Source organism: Nothobranchius furzeri, chromosome 9 (assembly GCF_043380555.1).
Source record: "Nothobranchius furzeri strain GRZ-AD chromosome 9, NfurGRZ-RIMD1, whole genome shotgun sequence".
NCBI lineage: Eukaryota > Metazoa > Chordata > Actinopteri > Cyprinodontiformes > Nothobranchiidae > Nothobranchius > Nothobranchius furzeri.
Window position 1 is genome coordinate 29,723,967 of NC_091749.1, and position 15,296 is coordinate 29,739,262.

The 15,296-nt window shown below is 43.2% G+C and overlaps 1 protein-coding gene across 3 annotated transcripts; it reads left to right on the forward strand.

Annotated features, from left to right (window-relative positions):
• The first annotated feature begins 1,961 nt into the window (after positions 1-1,961).
• Positions 1,962-14,975, forward strand: LOC129153237 (leucine-rich repeat-containing protein 28-like). 3 transcript variants are annotated; one of them, XM_070554744.1, is made up of 6 exons: positions 1,962-2,179; positions 3,418-3,515; positions 13,921-14,023; positions 14,186-14,358; positions 14,476-14,635; positions 14,704-14,975. In XM_070554744.1, the coding sequence occupies exons 2-6, from the start codon at positions 3,506-3,508 to the stop codon at positions 14,771-14,773; spliced, it is 516 nt and encodes a 171-aa protein (XP_070410845.1). In that variant the 5' UTR covers positions 1,962-2,179; positions 3,418-3,505; the 3' UTR covers positions 14,774-14,975. The 3 variants fall into 3 exon arrangements, with proteins under 3 accessions (XP_070410845.1, XP_070410846.1, XP_070410844.1); XM_070554745.1 differs by lacking the exon at positions 3,418-3,515 and having other exon boundaries at positions 2,037-2,179; XM_070554743.1 differs by lacking the exons at positions 1,962-2,179; positions 3,418-3,515 and adding an exon at positions 13,741-13,861.
• Positions 14,976-15,296: the final 321 nt, after the last annotated feature.

Below are 15,296 nucleotides of genomic sequence, written 5' to 3' on the forward strand. Positions count from 1 at the left end.
CAGCTACCCCCATTGTGCTCAGAGAGGAAACCAGTGGGCCAATGAGGTAGAAGGTAAGGAGTGAAAAAAACGTACCAATCAGAGGACAGAAAAGATCAGCCACAGGCCAGAGTGCCAAAACTCCCTACAGCCGAGGGAGCAGAATCGGAAACCGAGCGCGCAGAAAGGCTGCCACCCGCAGTGAGACTGCCGCCAACTGTTTTCCTCTGCCTTGTGTGTGTGCTCGTTGGCCAACGTGCGCACGCAAGTTTGTCACTTGTGCACATCCTTGTGCGCTCACAGACACAGTTTGCTCCCTCTCAGAGTACAAATGACCTCTCGCCATGTATATTTTCACTCGAGAGGTTCTAACTTCCACGCGTGAGTCCCGTTCGCACGTGCGATGTGGACCGCGTGCACGGCGTTTTGGCACCCATCTGATGCCATAGGGCATCAGTTCAAGTTAGCCCTGTTTTGCACCTGAGATTAGTTGCTGTAGTTCAGCCTTAGTAGAACAGTGAGACTCATACTCATCACTAAACCGGTCACCTCCTGGAACTTATTTATGTTTTTATCATGATAAATGTTTTTATGCCTTTGTGTTAAGGGTTGGCTGTTTTTGACGTGATTTTTTTTAGTGAAGCTAGCTGGGTTTGGCTAAAACATGTTGCTATTAAGGCCCTGTCCACACGTAGCCGGGGATCTGCCACAACGTAGATATTTTTCTACGTTTTGGCCTGTCATCCACACGAAAACGGAGTTTTTTCACATGAAAACAGATCTTTTTAAAAACTCCGGCCAAAGTGAAGATCTGCGTTTTCTCCGTTTTGGGTGTCTGCGTGTGGACGGACAAAACCGGAGTTTTAAGGTCCGCAACGTCACTTTCCGCGACAAAAAAATGCTGACATCACGTGTGCGACCTGTGTTTACACTAGCCGGCATCATGGAAGCCCTCAGAGCTGCGCTCTGTCACTAACCGATCCATCAACTGTCCAAGCGCTTTTTGCTTGTTTGTATTTGCAAGCGGAATTACTGCTCCTTGCGGAAGACCACAGACGAAGGACGAGGTTAAGAACGGGGGAAGTACTGCCGCCTACATGTCTGGCATATCCTTAACAACGTATTTATCCGGGTACGTGTGGACAGAGTTTGTTTTTAAAACGAGGTGGTGTGGATGCAAGTTTTTGGAGGGGCGGATATTCGTTTTTAAAAAACCCCGGCTACGTGTGGACTAGGCCTAAACTTTTGGTTTGAACTTAGTTGAAATCACTCAAGGTGTGTGGGGTGGATGACCCTCTGTCATGGTCCACAGCAAGAACAGACTGGTACTGCAGGGTAACGATCCCTGTCTCATTGCTGAGAGTACCGTTATAGCACCGTTCTTTGTGGTTTTACTTTGACTGGTCTTCAGAACCAAAAAGCTTATTTCCGCTTGAAAACTTTTCTGGATCTGAAGTTTGTGTCCTTTGCCCTTTTCTGTTTGATGTTTTCTTTTTTGCAGAGTAACGAGGACTTTGGTAAAGTTTGCTGTCTTTAGGGTTCAGTTAGTCTCAAGCTGGAAGAAAGCCTAAAAACTCTGTTTTTCATTTAATTTTTATCAGGTTACACGAAACCAAATTACATTTCCAAAGCATATTTGTCAGTAATTTTTTTCTGCAGCTTATAAAACCAACAGAACAAAAAAGTTTCTCCCAAAATATTTACAGAAAGCTTTTATCTGACGCAGAAAAACGTTTCAAACTCTTTAAAGGTCGTGATGTCAAGCAAAAAGAAACTTGATCGGTTTTGGATAACAGAACATCATAAATAAAAGTCACGCTACCATAAACATGTATGTATTTGTTCAGTTAAAGACAAAACACCCCAACGTTCTTTGCTGTTCAGCCTGTTCTAGACTCCAGTCCGGTAGGTGGCGGTAATGCACCTTTACGCTTGTTGTCAACCGCCCAAAAGTATAATGAGAAGAAAACGGGAAGCGGTTAGCTTGTTGTGTTGGTCTGTGAACAAATGATCCAACTGTGCAGTCTTCTGCTCCATTTCCGAGAGAGTTTATCAGCAAAATCGTCTAATTGCTGCTACTGTAGGAATATTCTTACTGGCTCATGTTCTTATTTTTATTCTCAACAACTTGGTGCGAGTCTTTTCCAGGACAAAAGAAGATATTATGCAGTCTTCGTGACAGTCGGAGCTCCAAAATAAGGTCAGCACTAAGTTTTATAGACTTCCCACCCTCTGGGTCTGCTGTTGTTCTTTTGCCTGCCTTTGTTTTACCCTCAAGTTGAAGAGGTTCCCTTTATCATCATCGTGCGGATCTCTGCTTGGTCTGCTCCGCTATCTAGCAGGATTTGAAGTAAAATTAGCATGATATTCACAGATTCGACATTTCCCCCTCAATAACTCCGGATTAGAGTGTTCTGTAGAAACATATAAAATCTTTTCAGAATCGTGGCAAGGTATCAACAAGCTACAACCTTGTTTTCTTAAAAACGACCCGTCCTCTGATTGCGACGCATTGCGAGGAGCGCTTAGGGACCGTCTGCAAATGGAAATACCAGAAGCGGCTCATGAGAATAAAAGATCAAAATCTGCTTTGTACACTGTCCACCACATTCATAAAACATAACACTGAACACAGTGCACTCCCACGTTCAAAAAAGTTTCGTTAGCACGTTGACGCATTATAGTTTTGAAGAGGAAAAAAAACACACTATGCAGTTCTAAATAAAATTTTGTTGAAAACAAAAACAACTTCAGATGTCTGCAGCCAGATCTTCTTGTTGATTGGAAAACAGCTTGGAATGAACTTGTAGTACTGCAGTCCACCAGAGAGGCAGCAGCAGCTTAAAGTAGTGAGACTGCGGTGAAGTTAGCTTTATGTTGGATATTTGATGGATGTACAGTACAGTCCAAAAGTTTGGGCACACCTGCTCATTCAATGTGTTGTCTTTATTTTCATGACCATTTACATTGGTAGATTCTCATTGAAGGCATCAAAACTATGAATGAACACATGTGGAGATATGTACGTAACAAAAATGGCGTGTGTGTACTGCTTTACACACTCTTGGCATTCTCTTGATGAGCTTCAAGAGGTAGTCACCTGAAATGGTTTTCCAACAGTCTTGAATGAGTTCCCAGAGGTGTTCATCACTTGTTGGCCCCTTTGTAAATGGTCATTGTCATGAAAATAAAGAAAACACATTGAATGAGAATGTGTGTCCAAACGTTTGGCCTGTACGGTACGCTTCATGGTTCACTACAGCCAGTGCGCTGTGGCGGAGACGTGGATTGCTCTACTCCATCTACTTAGATCACCAAACGCTCTCTTTTCCAGACTGGATCTGTTCTCAGCTGATTAGAACTAAACAGTTGGGTCTTTATTCTCAAGCATTATTTTGAAACATCTTAAACAGCTCTTCTACTTTGTTTCTATTGCAGCTGTTGGCTAAACTCGGCTAACTAAAACATGCTACCACTTTAGGACCATCGATTATCATGAGTATTTCACCATAAGGATCTGGACAGCATGAATACAGGTACTGTTACAAAACTGCTAGTGAGTGAGTGAGTGAGTGTGGTTTCCTCATATATTTTCCGCTTATTTATTCAACAAATCAACTATCAAACTATCAGTCCTCCCACATCTATGTAGCGTTATGGATTGTCTACATTTTAAATTAACCTAGAAAAATTTGCATTTCTTGTAGAAATGCGGTTTGAATGCTGGATAGCTGAAACTGTAAGCTGAAGCTGCTGAACAGCTGAACTGAAGCTGAAACTAAGCAAAACTGTCAAAATGAGCTGAATGTGTTGAAAGATGTAGAGGCAAAAAGCACCAACAAGCAAATAAAGCACAAAAAGTAAGTGAAGAATGGAGAAAAATAATCCCAAATAGCAAAAAAAATCTGTGAACATTGTATGGCCTGTAAATGACCTGTATTTGATGTAGCACCTTCTAGAGTCATGGAACCCCTCAAGGCGCTTTACAACACAATCAGTCATTCACCCATTCACACACTCATTCACACACTGGTGGGGATGAGCTACGATGTAGCCACAGCTGCCCTGGGGCTACTGGCAGAGGCGAGGCTTCCGAGCACTGGCGCCACCGGTCCCTCCTACCACCACCAGCAGGCAACTTGGGTTAAGTGTCTTGCCCAAGGACACAACAACAGCGACAGACTGAGCGGGGCTCGAACCTGCAACCTTCCGATTACGGGGTGAGCACTTAGCTCCTGTGCCACCGTCGCCTATAAAAATCTGGACAGCTAAAATGTCTGAGCACTTGTAATTTCAGTTGGACAAGTTTAACAGTTTAATCTTTACATTTAGCTGAACTGTGAAATTAGCAGTTTATGCTAAATTTGGTAACTGATTGCTGAAGTTGTTGAATAGCTGAACTGAAGCTGAAACGAAGTTAAACCGTCAAATGAGCTGAATGTAGTGAAAGATGTGAAAGCAAAAAGCACCAAGAAGCAAATAAAACACAAAAAGTAAGTGAATAATAGAGAAAAATAATCTTAAACAGCAGAAAACTGAAATCTGGGAACATTGTATAAAAATCTGGACAGCTACAATGTCTAAACACCGTTTATTTCAGTAGGACTAGTTTAACAGTTTAATTTTTACATTTAGCTGAACTGTGAAATGAGCAGCATAAGCCGAATTCAGAAAATGATTGCTGAAGCTGCTGAATAGCTGAAGTGAAGCTGAAACTAAGCTAAACTGTCAAAATGAGCTGAATGTATTTAAATATTTAGAAGCAAAAATCACCAACAAGTGTAATAAAGCTCAGAATACAGGTGGAGAATGGACAAAAAATGCTAAACAGCAGAAAACTTTAATCTTTCAACATTGATTAAAAACTCTAAATTTAAAATGTTAAACAGCTGGCATTTGAATGAGAATAGTTTAACGGGTACATTTTTACAATTGGCTGAACTGTGGATTTAGAAATATTTACTGATATCTGAAACTGATAGATTAGCATATGTTCAGACTTGATATGGGATGGATGAATGAAATGATGGATGGATTGTTGGATGGATGTTAGATGGTTTATTGCAGTGGTTCCTAACCTGGAGGTCCCGACCCCCACAAGGGGGCGCCAAAGCCTCTCAGTGGGTCGCCAGGACCTCTCCACTTTAAGGGGTTAAAACTTCATTTATTACTTGTTTATAGCCTACATTTTGCTCACATTTTTTTTCATGAGTGAAAAGTTTACTGATTATAAGACAGGAAATGATTAGTACAGAAAAAGTAACACACTTTTAAGAACATTTTGCTCAGCTCACTGTTTTATTTTCAAGTGTCAAAAGTTCATTAAAGATAGGACTGGTTGATTAATCACAGCCTTTACAGTAAATAAACTAGTATAAACAGTAATATACACATTTAAGTACATTTTGCTCAGTGATATTTTTTATGTGTCAAACGTTTATTGAAAGGAATGATTGATTTATCAGTGTTTACAAGAAACAATGTGTTCAGAAAAGTAATACAAACTGTCAAGCACATTATGCTCTGTTTGGTTTTGTTAATGACTTTGTTCTGTACTGGAGCCTACTATTACTATTACTGTTATCTATTGAATCAAAGCATATTAAAATGTGCTTGAACAATTGTATCATTTCTTAATAATGTTTGTTCTGGAAGAGAGAATGGGAGGGGGTCATCAAAAATTTTACTGGTAAAAAACGGGTCCCTTGGGAAAAAGGTTGGGAACCACTGGTTTATTGGATGGATGGATGGATAGAAGCATGTATGGATTTATATGTAGATGGATGGATTCCTTAGGCCAAGCCGATCGATTTGATGTCTCACATGCGTGGGTGTGTAATTCCATTTAGCCAGAAGATGATTGACCTCTCTCAACCAATCAGGGGGCTGGGTGGGAGCGGGGCACTTTCCCACCTTCTGACGGTCAATCACATTGAACTTGTTTCTAGTTTTAAGTACAAACAGTTCAAAAAGATCAACAACAGGAGTCTGTTCATGGCTCAATATTCTGCTTTTTAATATTCATTCCTATGAGACTTGGTTAAAGTGATTTGTAGTTCCTTGTGTTGCCATGGTAACAGATGACAGGAGTCTGCTTTAATAAAGCAATGTACAATGTCACATGACTCTTTTAAACTTTGAATAACATTTCTATAATAAAGTATGTTGATACAGTTGTGTCTAATTTTCAGTTTAGAGTGGTGGGAAGCATTTTTATTTTATTTTAATATTCTCAAAGAAATTAACCGTACGATCACAATGTTTAGAGTACATTCATGAATTATAGCTCAAAACGAAGGTATATTCGTAAGCTGTAAGCCAGCGTGTGCCTCATTTCAATCGGACCTACGGTTCTCTCGGGACTATGCCAGAAATGGAGCAAGGGAGGGTCGATGCTCCTATCTTTCCCCATTATAACTTTTGTGAATTTTTCTGAAAATTTCAAGTCGTACCTCAGCTTCTACCTGCCATTTCAGAAAAACCGTAAAAGATATCAAAAAGCCTCTTTAATATGTTAATTAAAGGGACTATAGGGAAGTTTGACAGTCGAAACATGTATAGAAATAATAAATTTCTTCTTCATACATTCTCCTGCAATGCCCTGGTCCTGTAGAATGAGCCCTGGCATTTTTACTGTGATTGCCTGTTTTTCTGTAAAATCACAGAAAAAGAGAGCTGCTCGGGTCGAGTAGGCTGCTTCATGCATGTTCACGCTCAGGCATAGCCCGTAGCATTTGCTATCCTTAACTTTAGCAGCAGAGAGAGAGGCAGTGCCACTTTGTCACTGTTCCTAACAGCTTAACAGCATTCAAACAATAAAGAGAAACAGGATCACTATAGTTTAATTGCTTTAGAGCATTCAAACAATGATCAATAAGATGTGATATTCCATATGAATGACCAATCTGATTGGTCTTTGAATATTTGATTTGGTGTTGCAGTGTGAGCGTCCTGTCACTGTGTCCCGATTGATCATGCGCCCTGGCTACTTGGCCAAGGGGATGTTCCTTTGGCTGACCGGTTAGCTCTCACCCGGGAGTCTGGGGATCAGATCCCGCCCGGGCCCTCGTTTCTCCACCTTGCCACATTAGCATTACCTTTATGTTCTTTGACTATTCGGGGTGCACACACTTTATATTAATTCAGACAGAGTCAAGGATATAGGGTGTGTCCAAATCCATGGGAAGGATGCTTATGAGTACGGGTCCTCGCCGGTCTAGCAAGGCCGGGTCCTTGCTAGACCGCTAAGACCGGAACACAGCGGCTCTGAATTCGGACAGTCTAGCCTTCACCTCTACGGTGGCCCGTAGGTCCCGTCACAGCTGTGGCGGCAGCTACACGCAGAGGAAAAATGCTAAAGCTAGCGAAAATGGAGCAGGAATATTAAGGAGCTACAGCAGCTTCACGTCCATCAGCAGCGTTTGTTCACCAACGTTTTCAGGTAAAGTAACTTTGTTTATTCTAGAAGCTTTCAGGACTTACATGTTAACTTTAGATGGTTTCATGTATGTTTTAAGCTACAGAATAAACTAGTTAAACGTACACAACACATTTCTACAGAGTATTATCATGTAGGTAATTAATATAAACCAAATGCATTATAAATGTTGAATGCAGCAGGATGTTTTCTAATTTTATTTGGACCGTAGAATTTCTTATTTAGCATCAAATGAGGATAAAACGTTTTAAAAAACAGGCTTTTTAATAAAATAGCATTGAAGTGTTTTCAGTGTGCATTTGTTTATTCAACTTAAGCCTAATAATGAATAGATCTGTCTTAAAAATGTAAATTCTCTGTAGTTTTCCCTGCTGCTTTTCTTTAAACTGAACAGAACCAGTGTACTGCAGGTTGTTTTGTTTTACATTTTTCAATAAAAAACCTTTTTTTAATCTATTACAGGTCAGCATGCACTGTGCTGCACATCTGCCTCTGTGCTGGTGAAGTTGTGGGTCTGGAGGATGAGCCTGAGGAAGATGTGTGTGGAGGAGGTCAGTGGTGCTCTGTCCTGCAGGAAGTACCAGCAGACCACCACTACTGTTAACAGGCAAGTCATTTATGTAGGAACCTCTATTAAAAACAACACTGTGGTTTTATTTGCTGAAGAGTCACAATTGTTATACCAGTGGATCCATAAACCATCTCCTCTCATATTTCTGAATACGTCTTAGAAATGTAACAGCCATCGTCTGAGCCAGCCCAGCAGTCCCTGTAGATGGACGATGGAGTGGACAGTGAGAGGAAGCGTCCCAAAGCTCTCTCTGCAGACCGTCCTGTATGATGTTCCTCCGACCAGAAACGTCCAGCCACGGTTCTGCTCCAGCCCTCCATCCACGTCTGGATCCTCCTGCAGCAGATCCAGCTGCACTGTTAAAGACTTCCTGCTCACTCAGTTTAAATAAATGATCCAGGAAGAGTCACTCAGGTTAATCCTGCTTTAACTGTACATAACTGGTCCATACTGGTTTTTATCTGTAAATAAGTGTAATGTATTATAAATAATCTTGTCTCCTTACCATCTTTTCATTTTCTGTTCATGTGGCATGTTCAAAAACATCTGTAATAATAAAACTGGTGATAAAATCAATGATCAGAGTTATCAGTTAGTATTTGTTTTAATAAATGTGCTCAAATATCAAACAAACAGCTAATTAACATTAACATGATGACAGTAGGAGGCCTCTCTCTCCCAGGATGACCAACAGGTAAAGCCTCTCCTGACCCTGGACACCTGCAGTCCTACAGAGAAAATCAGAGACCACAGGTGACAAAAAGACAAACACATTTTTACATTTATCCACATGAGAAGATAAAAATTATATTCTTCACACAAACTATTTTAACTTCATTAAAACATGTCAGCTGTGTAAATCCCTGAATGTAAAACTACTTTTCACAGCAGAACTACTGTGGTTGTGTGTAAACAGCTTCACTCTTCACCTCTAAGCTTAATAAAAATGCTTCTTTGCTCCGTCGTCCTTAAAACAAATGACAAGTTTAATTCGACACACACACACACACACACACACACATATAAAGGAATAACTGGGACCCGTGAAACAAACTCGTTTTTGCTGATTTCTGCCTAAAATGTAATTTAAAAAAACAAATATACAAACGAAAAATGTCTATAAACAGAACCGCTTTCAGCTTAGTTTTCTACCGCTATTTTTTTAGCAAAGCCTGCTGGGATCAAGCTAGTTTACGGTGGGTTTTTCCTATTACACATTCAAGCTAGTTTTCAATGGGGCATGTTTTAGCCTTAAATTACATGAAAAAAACAATTTGCGGTATTAGATCTTATATAAAAACAAACCAAAAGTGCCCAAACACGTATTTTATTTTTTTGACCGCTATTTTTAAAAAAAACTTACACTTTAAGCTGTACTGCTCTCCCACTCCGTCCGCCATTGTTGTGAGTGTCGAGTCCAGCAACCGGCGCGCAAAGCATGCTGGGATACCCTTGCTCCTGTGAGGATCCATCAGACCCATCCTCGAAATGTGGGTGGAGCGAGGACGCATTTGAGGACGCGAGAATGAGTATTCTTGGAATTCGGACAGTACTCGTCGCTGCGCTGTGACGTCATGGACCTCAAAATGCGCTCTTACAAGCATCCTTCCTCTGGATTCGGACACACCCAGAGTTATGAAAATGAATGTAATTCAATCTTTCTAAACTATCGATTATACATGACAAGTTATGAAGGAAATGATGATTGTACAAGATAACAGACAATGAATGAAATGGCTAAATGTAATCTAGATGTTTGTAGCAAAACTATGTAAGTATCTGAGAGCTCTTGTGATGTCTGGGTTGTAAAATCAGTTTGGCCGTGTGGTTGGATAGGCTAGAGACTATTCATAAAACCAGCCGACTCCATTTGTGCCAAGTCTACACACCCTTTGTGTTGAAGGTCCCTGTGCTATCAAGGGGGTCGAGAGGTTGGAATGGAGACTGCCGATAGAGTGGACCTCTGGGCAACAGAACCCGTAGTTCAGCTCGAGCACGATCCGTCTAGTCTGAGATACCCTCCAGGTGACGGCAGGAAGCCGGCGTATCTATTTTGTATCTGATACACTTGCAAGGATTGCAGAGAGTCTTGAGTTTGAGTCAAAAGAGAGAAGATGGTTTCAAATGCTTGCTCACCCGATTGGCTGAACCAGGAGGCGACGGAGAACTGACTAGATCAGGAAGTGATCTTTGTTTTTGGTAATTGTTGTTGACAAATTTAGACAAATCAGAATTTGACAAGTTTAAATGCGTTACCAAAGACCTCAAATAATCACTCACTCACTCAGGTACTTAGAAGTTAACTCCTCGTGTGACGTGAAAATGTTATAACATTAATAATAATATTATGAGGTGTGAATATATTGTTAGAATTAACTTTTTTTTTTCTACCGTGTCCTGTCTGGCTGTGAAGCAAGCAGAATTGATGTCTGAATGCTGGTGACAAGCCTTACAGATTTACTCTCAGGTGGAGCATTAAAGCGTTTGCTTTTAATGTCACGCCTGATACTTAAAACTTTATTGTTATTGTTGTTGAATGCTTGGTAATTCCGACCAGACACGGAGACAGAGGTGAAAGAGAGAGGAAAAGAAAAGGTGGGGAGAGAGAGAGAGAGAGAGGGGGGGGGGGGGGGGTTCCACAAAAATAAACAATAATGAACAAGAGTCTGCTTCTAGACCTGCAGAAAAAGACAAAAAAAGGCAAAAGGACAAAAAAAGGGACACAAAAACAATACAACAAGATCTAGCTATCACTGCGTCAACTTGATGAAAAAATATATAATCAACATTGCTTAACTGAAGAATCACGATAAATCACAGTGCTTTAAGTGCCCACCATAGTCTTAAGACCTGTGTTTAACGTGCCCAAGCCCATACTTTTGAGAGCACCATGTGAGCACCTGTGTGTACACGCGCTTGTTTATTTAAGGTTTTTCTATAGGAGCGTCCAACAGAGAGTGTGAGGGACCACAGATCTGCCCCCCAAAGATGCGCAGGAGACGGGGGAGCTCCAAGTCCCAGAGATCCAGGCGCTGCCCCAGAACACAGGAACCCCAAGGAGACTGCAACCAGAAAGGCCCCCGCCCCCCTCGAGAGGCACAGAGGATCGCCCCGGGGGGCCACAACCAGCAGCCGGCAGAGTCCCGGGAGATATCAGCGGCAAGCCCACAGGCCCGCCCGCAGCCTCCCACCCCCTAGCCGGCCGAGCCCGGGACCCAGCAACCCGGGACCCAGAAACCCGGGACCCAGGGGCGACCACCCCCGCCGGGGACCCAGCAGAGCCCAGGGACCCAGACCCCACCAGGCAGCCCCCGGGATCTATCAGGCAGATGCCAAAATCTTAAACCCCAAGACCCGGTTGCCACGAACACTCAGGCAGACCACGGCACAACCCGTCACACCAGGTGTGGCAGGGGAGGGGGGACAAAGATCTATATCAAGAGAAGTTCCAGGAGAGGGGAGGAGTCAAAGGCCCCACCTGACATATACAGTCATACACAAACACAGTCACACACTCCCTCCCTCATGCTCACACATGCACATATAACCCAAGACTTACAAAAATGCACGCCGGACACCCACTCATGCTCCCCATACACACCCTATTCACTCTGATCCCGGTACTGCTGCACACTGGGTACAACCATCACCTGTAACCAGAGTTTGACCCTTTCTGCTGGGGTGCTGATGAGCAGGCTCCCCTGCCCAACGCTGAGCACAGCAACCCACCACCCCAGACCCCAACCAGACGGCCAGATCCCCCTCCTAGCCTCCAGCCCCAGGAAGCCTAGCAACAACAGAGGTGGCAAAGACCCATAGTCTCCCTCCGCCTGCTCCAATATAGTGTTGTGTAATCATGAGGTGTATTCCATGACTGTGGTGAGTGGGCAGTGCGGGCATCATCCGGCCTATGCCCACTGATTCCACCGCAGCACCCCACTCACACCTTCAGCCATCAGTGTCTAAGTGCGGTTTAAAATTGGAAGTGGGCAATGGCCCCCGGGAGGAGGCTGAAATATCCCCCTGCCAAATGCCGTTGAATGTGCTCACTCCCAAGGCCCTAAGTGTGTGTTTGTGTGGAATGTCGTCAGTGGAAGCGTATAAGGTGCAAATATAATTGGGGGGCAGGTTGCCACAGGAATGCGGAAATGGGGCCAACCCGCACTCCCTGACTTGCCCACCCCCCAAGGTCCTATGTGTATGTTTGTGTGATGATGTGAGGGAGCAGGAGGAGAGAAATATGCGGGGATGGGGAGGAATGGCTGGTTGGGCTTAGCCCTCCAGGGAGCCAGCTCCCCTACTGGCCCCAATAGGCACCTCTGTTGTCAAACTGCCACCCAGGGCATGGAGACCCCAGCCCATCCTGCCAGGGCCCAAAGCAGCAGCATTACAGAGCCTCACGGAGTCCGAGGGCACCAACCCAGCCCCACCCCAGCAGAATATCTATGCCCGTCCCTGCATTTGAACAACTTCCAGAATATATAAGACATGGGACATCCAGGTAAGGTTGGGTCCTCCCCCTCCTGGACCTCCCCCTCCCCTGTGATGGAACGGCAGAGGAGCCAAGGTCTACCTGAGGCCCCCGAACCCGGGCCAGGCACTGCTGGGTGTCCCTGCCTTCTTCCCGGCAGCATACATGTCAGGACCCGAAATATACCTCGTTAGCTGTGTGCTGCCGAAAGGAATTAACTAATTTTCTTCTTTTCCGCTTCTTCCGGCTCATCTACCGACCAAAGTCCAAGCTTATCTGTCGTTAATACCGAAGCGAAACTCGTAACCGTTTCCTCCAGCTGTTCCTTCAACTGACAACTGACACTTCTCACAAGCAAGTCTCAGTACAGCTTGCAACTGATTACCATTGGCTCATCTATTCATCCGGGTAGCTGATAGCACCCTCTAGAGGTGGCATGTTAGACTACACATAATAGAACTTCAACAGCGAACTATATGGAATACATTGTGAGAATATATGCTGCAGTTACAAGGTTAATAGCTCGTTTAGAGAACCTTTTCATGATATGCTAATTTTTTGAGATAGGAATTTTGGGTTTTCATGAGCTGTATGCCAAAATCATCAATATTAGAAACAATAAAAGGCTTGAACTACTTCAGTTGTGTGTAATGAATCTAATATATATGAAAGTCTAATGTTATCAGTACATTACAGACAATAATGAACTTTATCACAATATGCTAATTTTTTGAGAAGGACCTGTATATAACCGGTTAATACTTGTTGATGCCCACAGCTCACATGTATTAAGCAGCTGCTGCCTGATGCTGTGGTCCTTGCTGTTGGTAAAAAGTAGAGGTTGACCAATATTGTTTTTTCTATTGCTGATATGATGCAGGCAGATATGTAGAGGTCATGGTCAGCTGAAGGTCGATATCTAGACGTTTTCCACCATATCTGCATGTTAAAGTGTCACTAATAACATCAGTGAATGAAAACGTTTCTGAAGCTGAATCCGTTTTTCAACACTGCATTTAACCAACTGTTGGTGTTACACACTAAACAGTTACACTAAATTAACTTTATTTAGGTGTCTGACTTTAACACTGAACAGTGCATTTGACATTTTAGCGTGAGTATTGGGAAATTTCTAGATATGGGCCCATAAAAATTGGCAGTACGTATCGGCCATCGGCGGATCATGTCTTCCACATATCAGTATCGGCAATAGAAAAGCCAATATTGGTTAACCTCTAGTCTGGATGTTCCTAAAGGGGAAAAATAAATATAAAGGTCCTTCTCAAAAATTAGCATATTGTGATAATGTTCATTATTTTCTGTAATGTACTGATAAACATTAGACTTTCATATCTCAACCAGCTCTCCATGGCTGCCAACCGACTAACCTTCCTCCCACTTGGTGAGTTTTCCTTTATTTGTGGCTTTTTGTTGATTTGATATACAAATTTTGTGTTTTAGATCTCGGCAGATCCAGAGAGCTACAGTTTGTGTTTGTGGACAACAACACGGACCTAAAAGGTCTCCCGTCCTACATGTACAACAAGGTCATCGGCTGCAGCGGGTAACACACCTGACTCACTTCTCCTGACTTCTCATGCTGCTGTCACAAAGGTGTGTGTGTGTGTGTGTGTGTGTGTGTGTGTGTGTGTGTGTGTGTGTGTGTGTGTGTGTGTGTGTGTGTGTGTGTGTGTGTGTGTGTGTGTGTGTGTGTGTGTGTGTGTGTGTGTGGTGTATCCTACCAAGGGCTGGGGGGTGAGATGGGTGAGGTGCTGCGTGATGCTCTGATTGGGCTTCCAGCTGAGGTGAAGGTGATTGGATCAGAGAAGGATAACGTGGTTCCTCTGGAGGAGCTGGCCATGAGGACTCTGCACCACATCCACCAGCAGCACCCAGCAGGTGAGCACATTTACACCAGTTCTACATTAAATGACGACAGAGGTGTGTTTGTAGTTTCTTGTGAGAAAACCACATCTCCCTGTTTGCTGTTTGAATCCTGACCTGTTTTGTCTCCAGGCCTGAACCTGCTGCCCCCCATCAGCCTCCCAAAGGCCCTGCTGGACCTGCTGCAGTTCCTTCTGGGTCACTGTCACCGGTGCAGCCAGGCCATGTTCACCATCACATACCCGAAGTTTTTCCCACTCCGCGACACGGCCCTGGCAGGAGTGCACCGCAGGTCAGAACACGGATTTGTCCCTGTAGCAACAGACATGTTTGGTTCTGACATCTTTGTTCCTTCTGCAGAACCACAGTGAGTTTTGTGGCCTATTGCTGCTCCAGTCACTGCCACAGGACCTTTGACCTGCAGGGGTGATGCAACCCCCCCCAAAAAGTTCATCTTCAGTATCGAGGGGGACAGATAATGTCCTGAGGGCTGTCAGCTGGTGAAGCTAATCACACAGGAACTCTGCTACCTGCCATTGCAGATGCTGGACGATGGGACTGCTGCTCCTTGAGTTCATATTCCCTCTCTCTGGACATAAAACACTTGTGGTCTAGCTGATCAGCTTGGGTTGTTTGGGTTCAGGATGATCATCATCAGTGTTGGACCTGAGGACCACTCACAGGAGAGGACTTTGACAAGCAAAGACTTTGATTCTTGGGAATTCATGGAGTCATTTTGTAATAATGCTAATTACTGAAGAATGTTTAAAGGTTTCTTATTTAAAAGTGTGTCAAATGTGTTATTTATAAATAATACAATTACTAGAAGCTAGTTGTCATTACTGGCCTTAATGTGCTCACTTAATGACACTCTGTGTCATTAAGTGAGCAATGATGATGTTCAAGGCATCATTGTGTGTGTATCTATATATATGTATATATATATATATATA

Bases quoted from the DNA above. Each gene is read 5' to 3' on its own strand.
- LOC129153237 (XM_070554743.1), top strand. From the start codon at position 13,765: ATGTTCATTATTTTCTGTAATGTACTGATAAACATTAGACTTTCATAT. The intron at 14,024-14,185 runs GTAACACACCTG...GTGTGTGTGTGT, and splicing joins AAGGTCATCGGCTGCAGCGG to GTGTGGTGTATCCTACCAAG. The intron at 14,359-14,475 runs GTGAGCACATTT...TTTTGTCTCCAG, and splicing joins CCACCAGCAGCACCCAGCAG to GCCTGAACCTGCTGCCCCCC.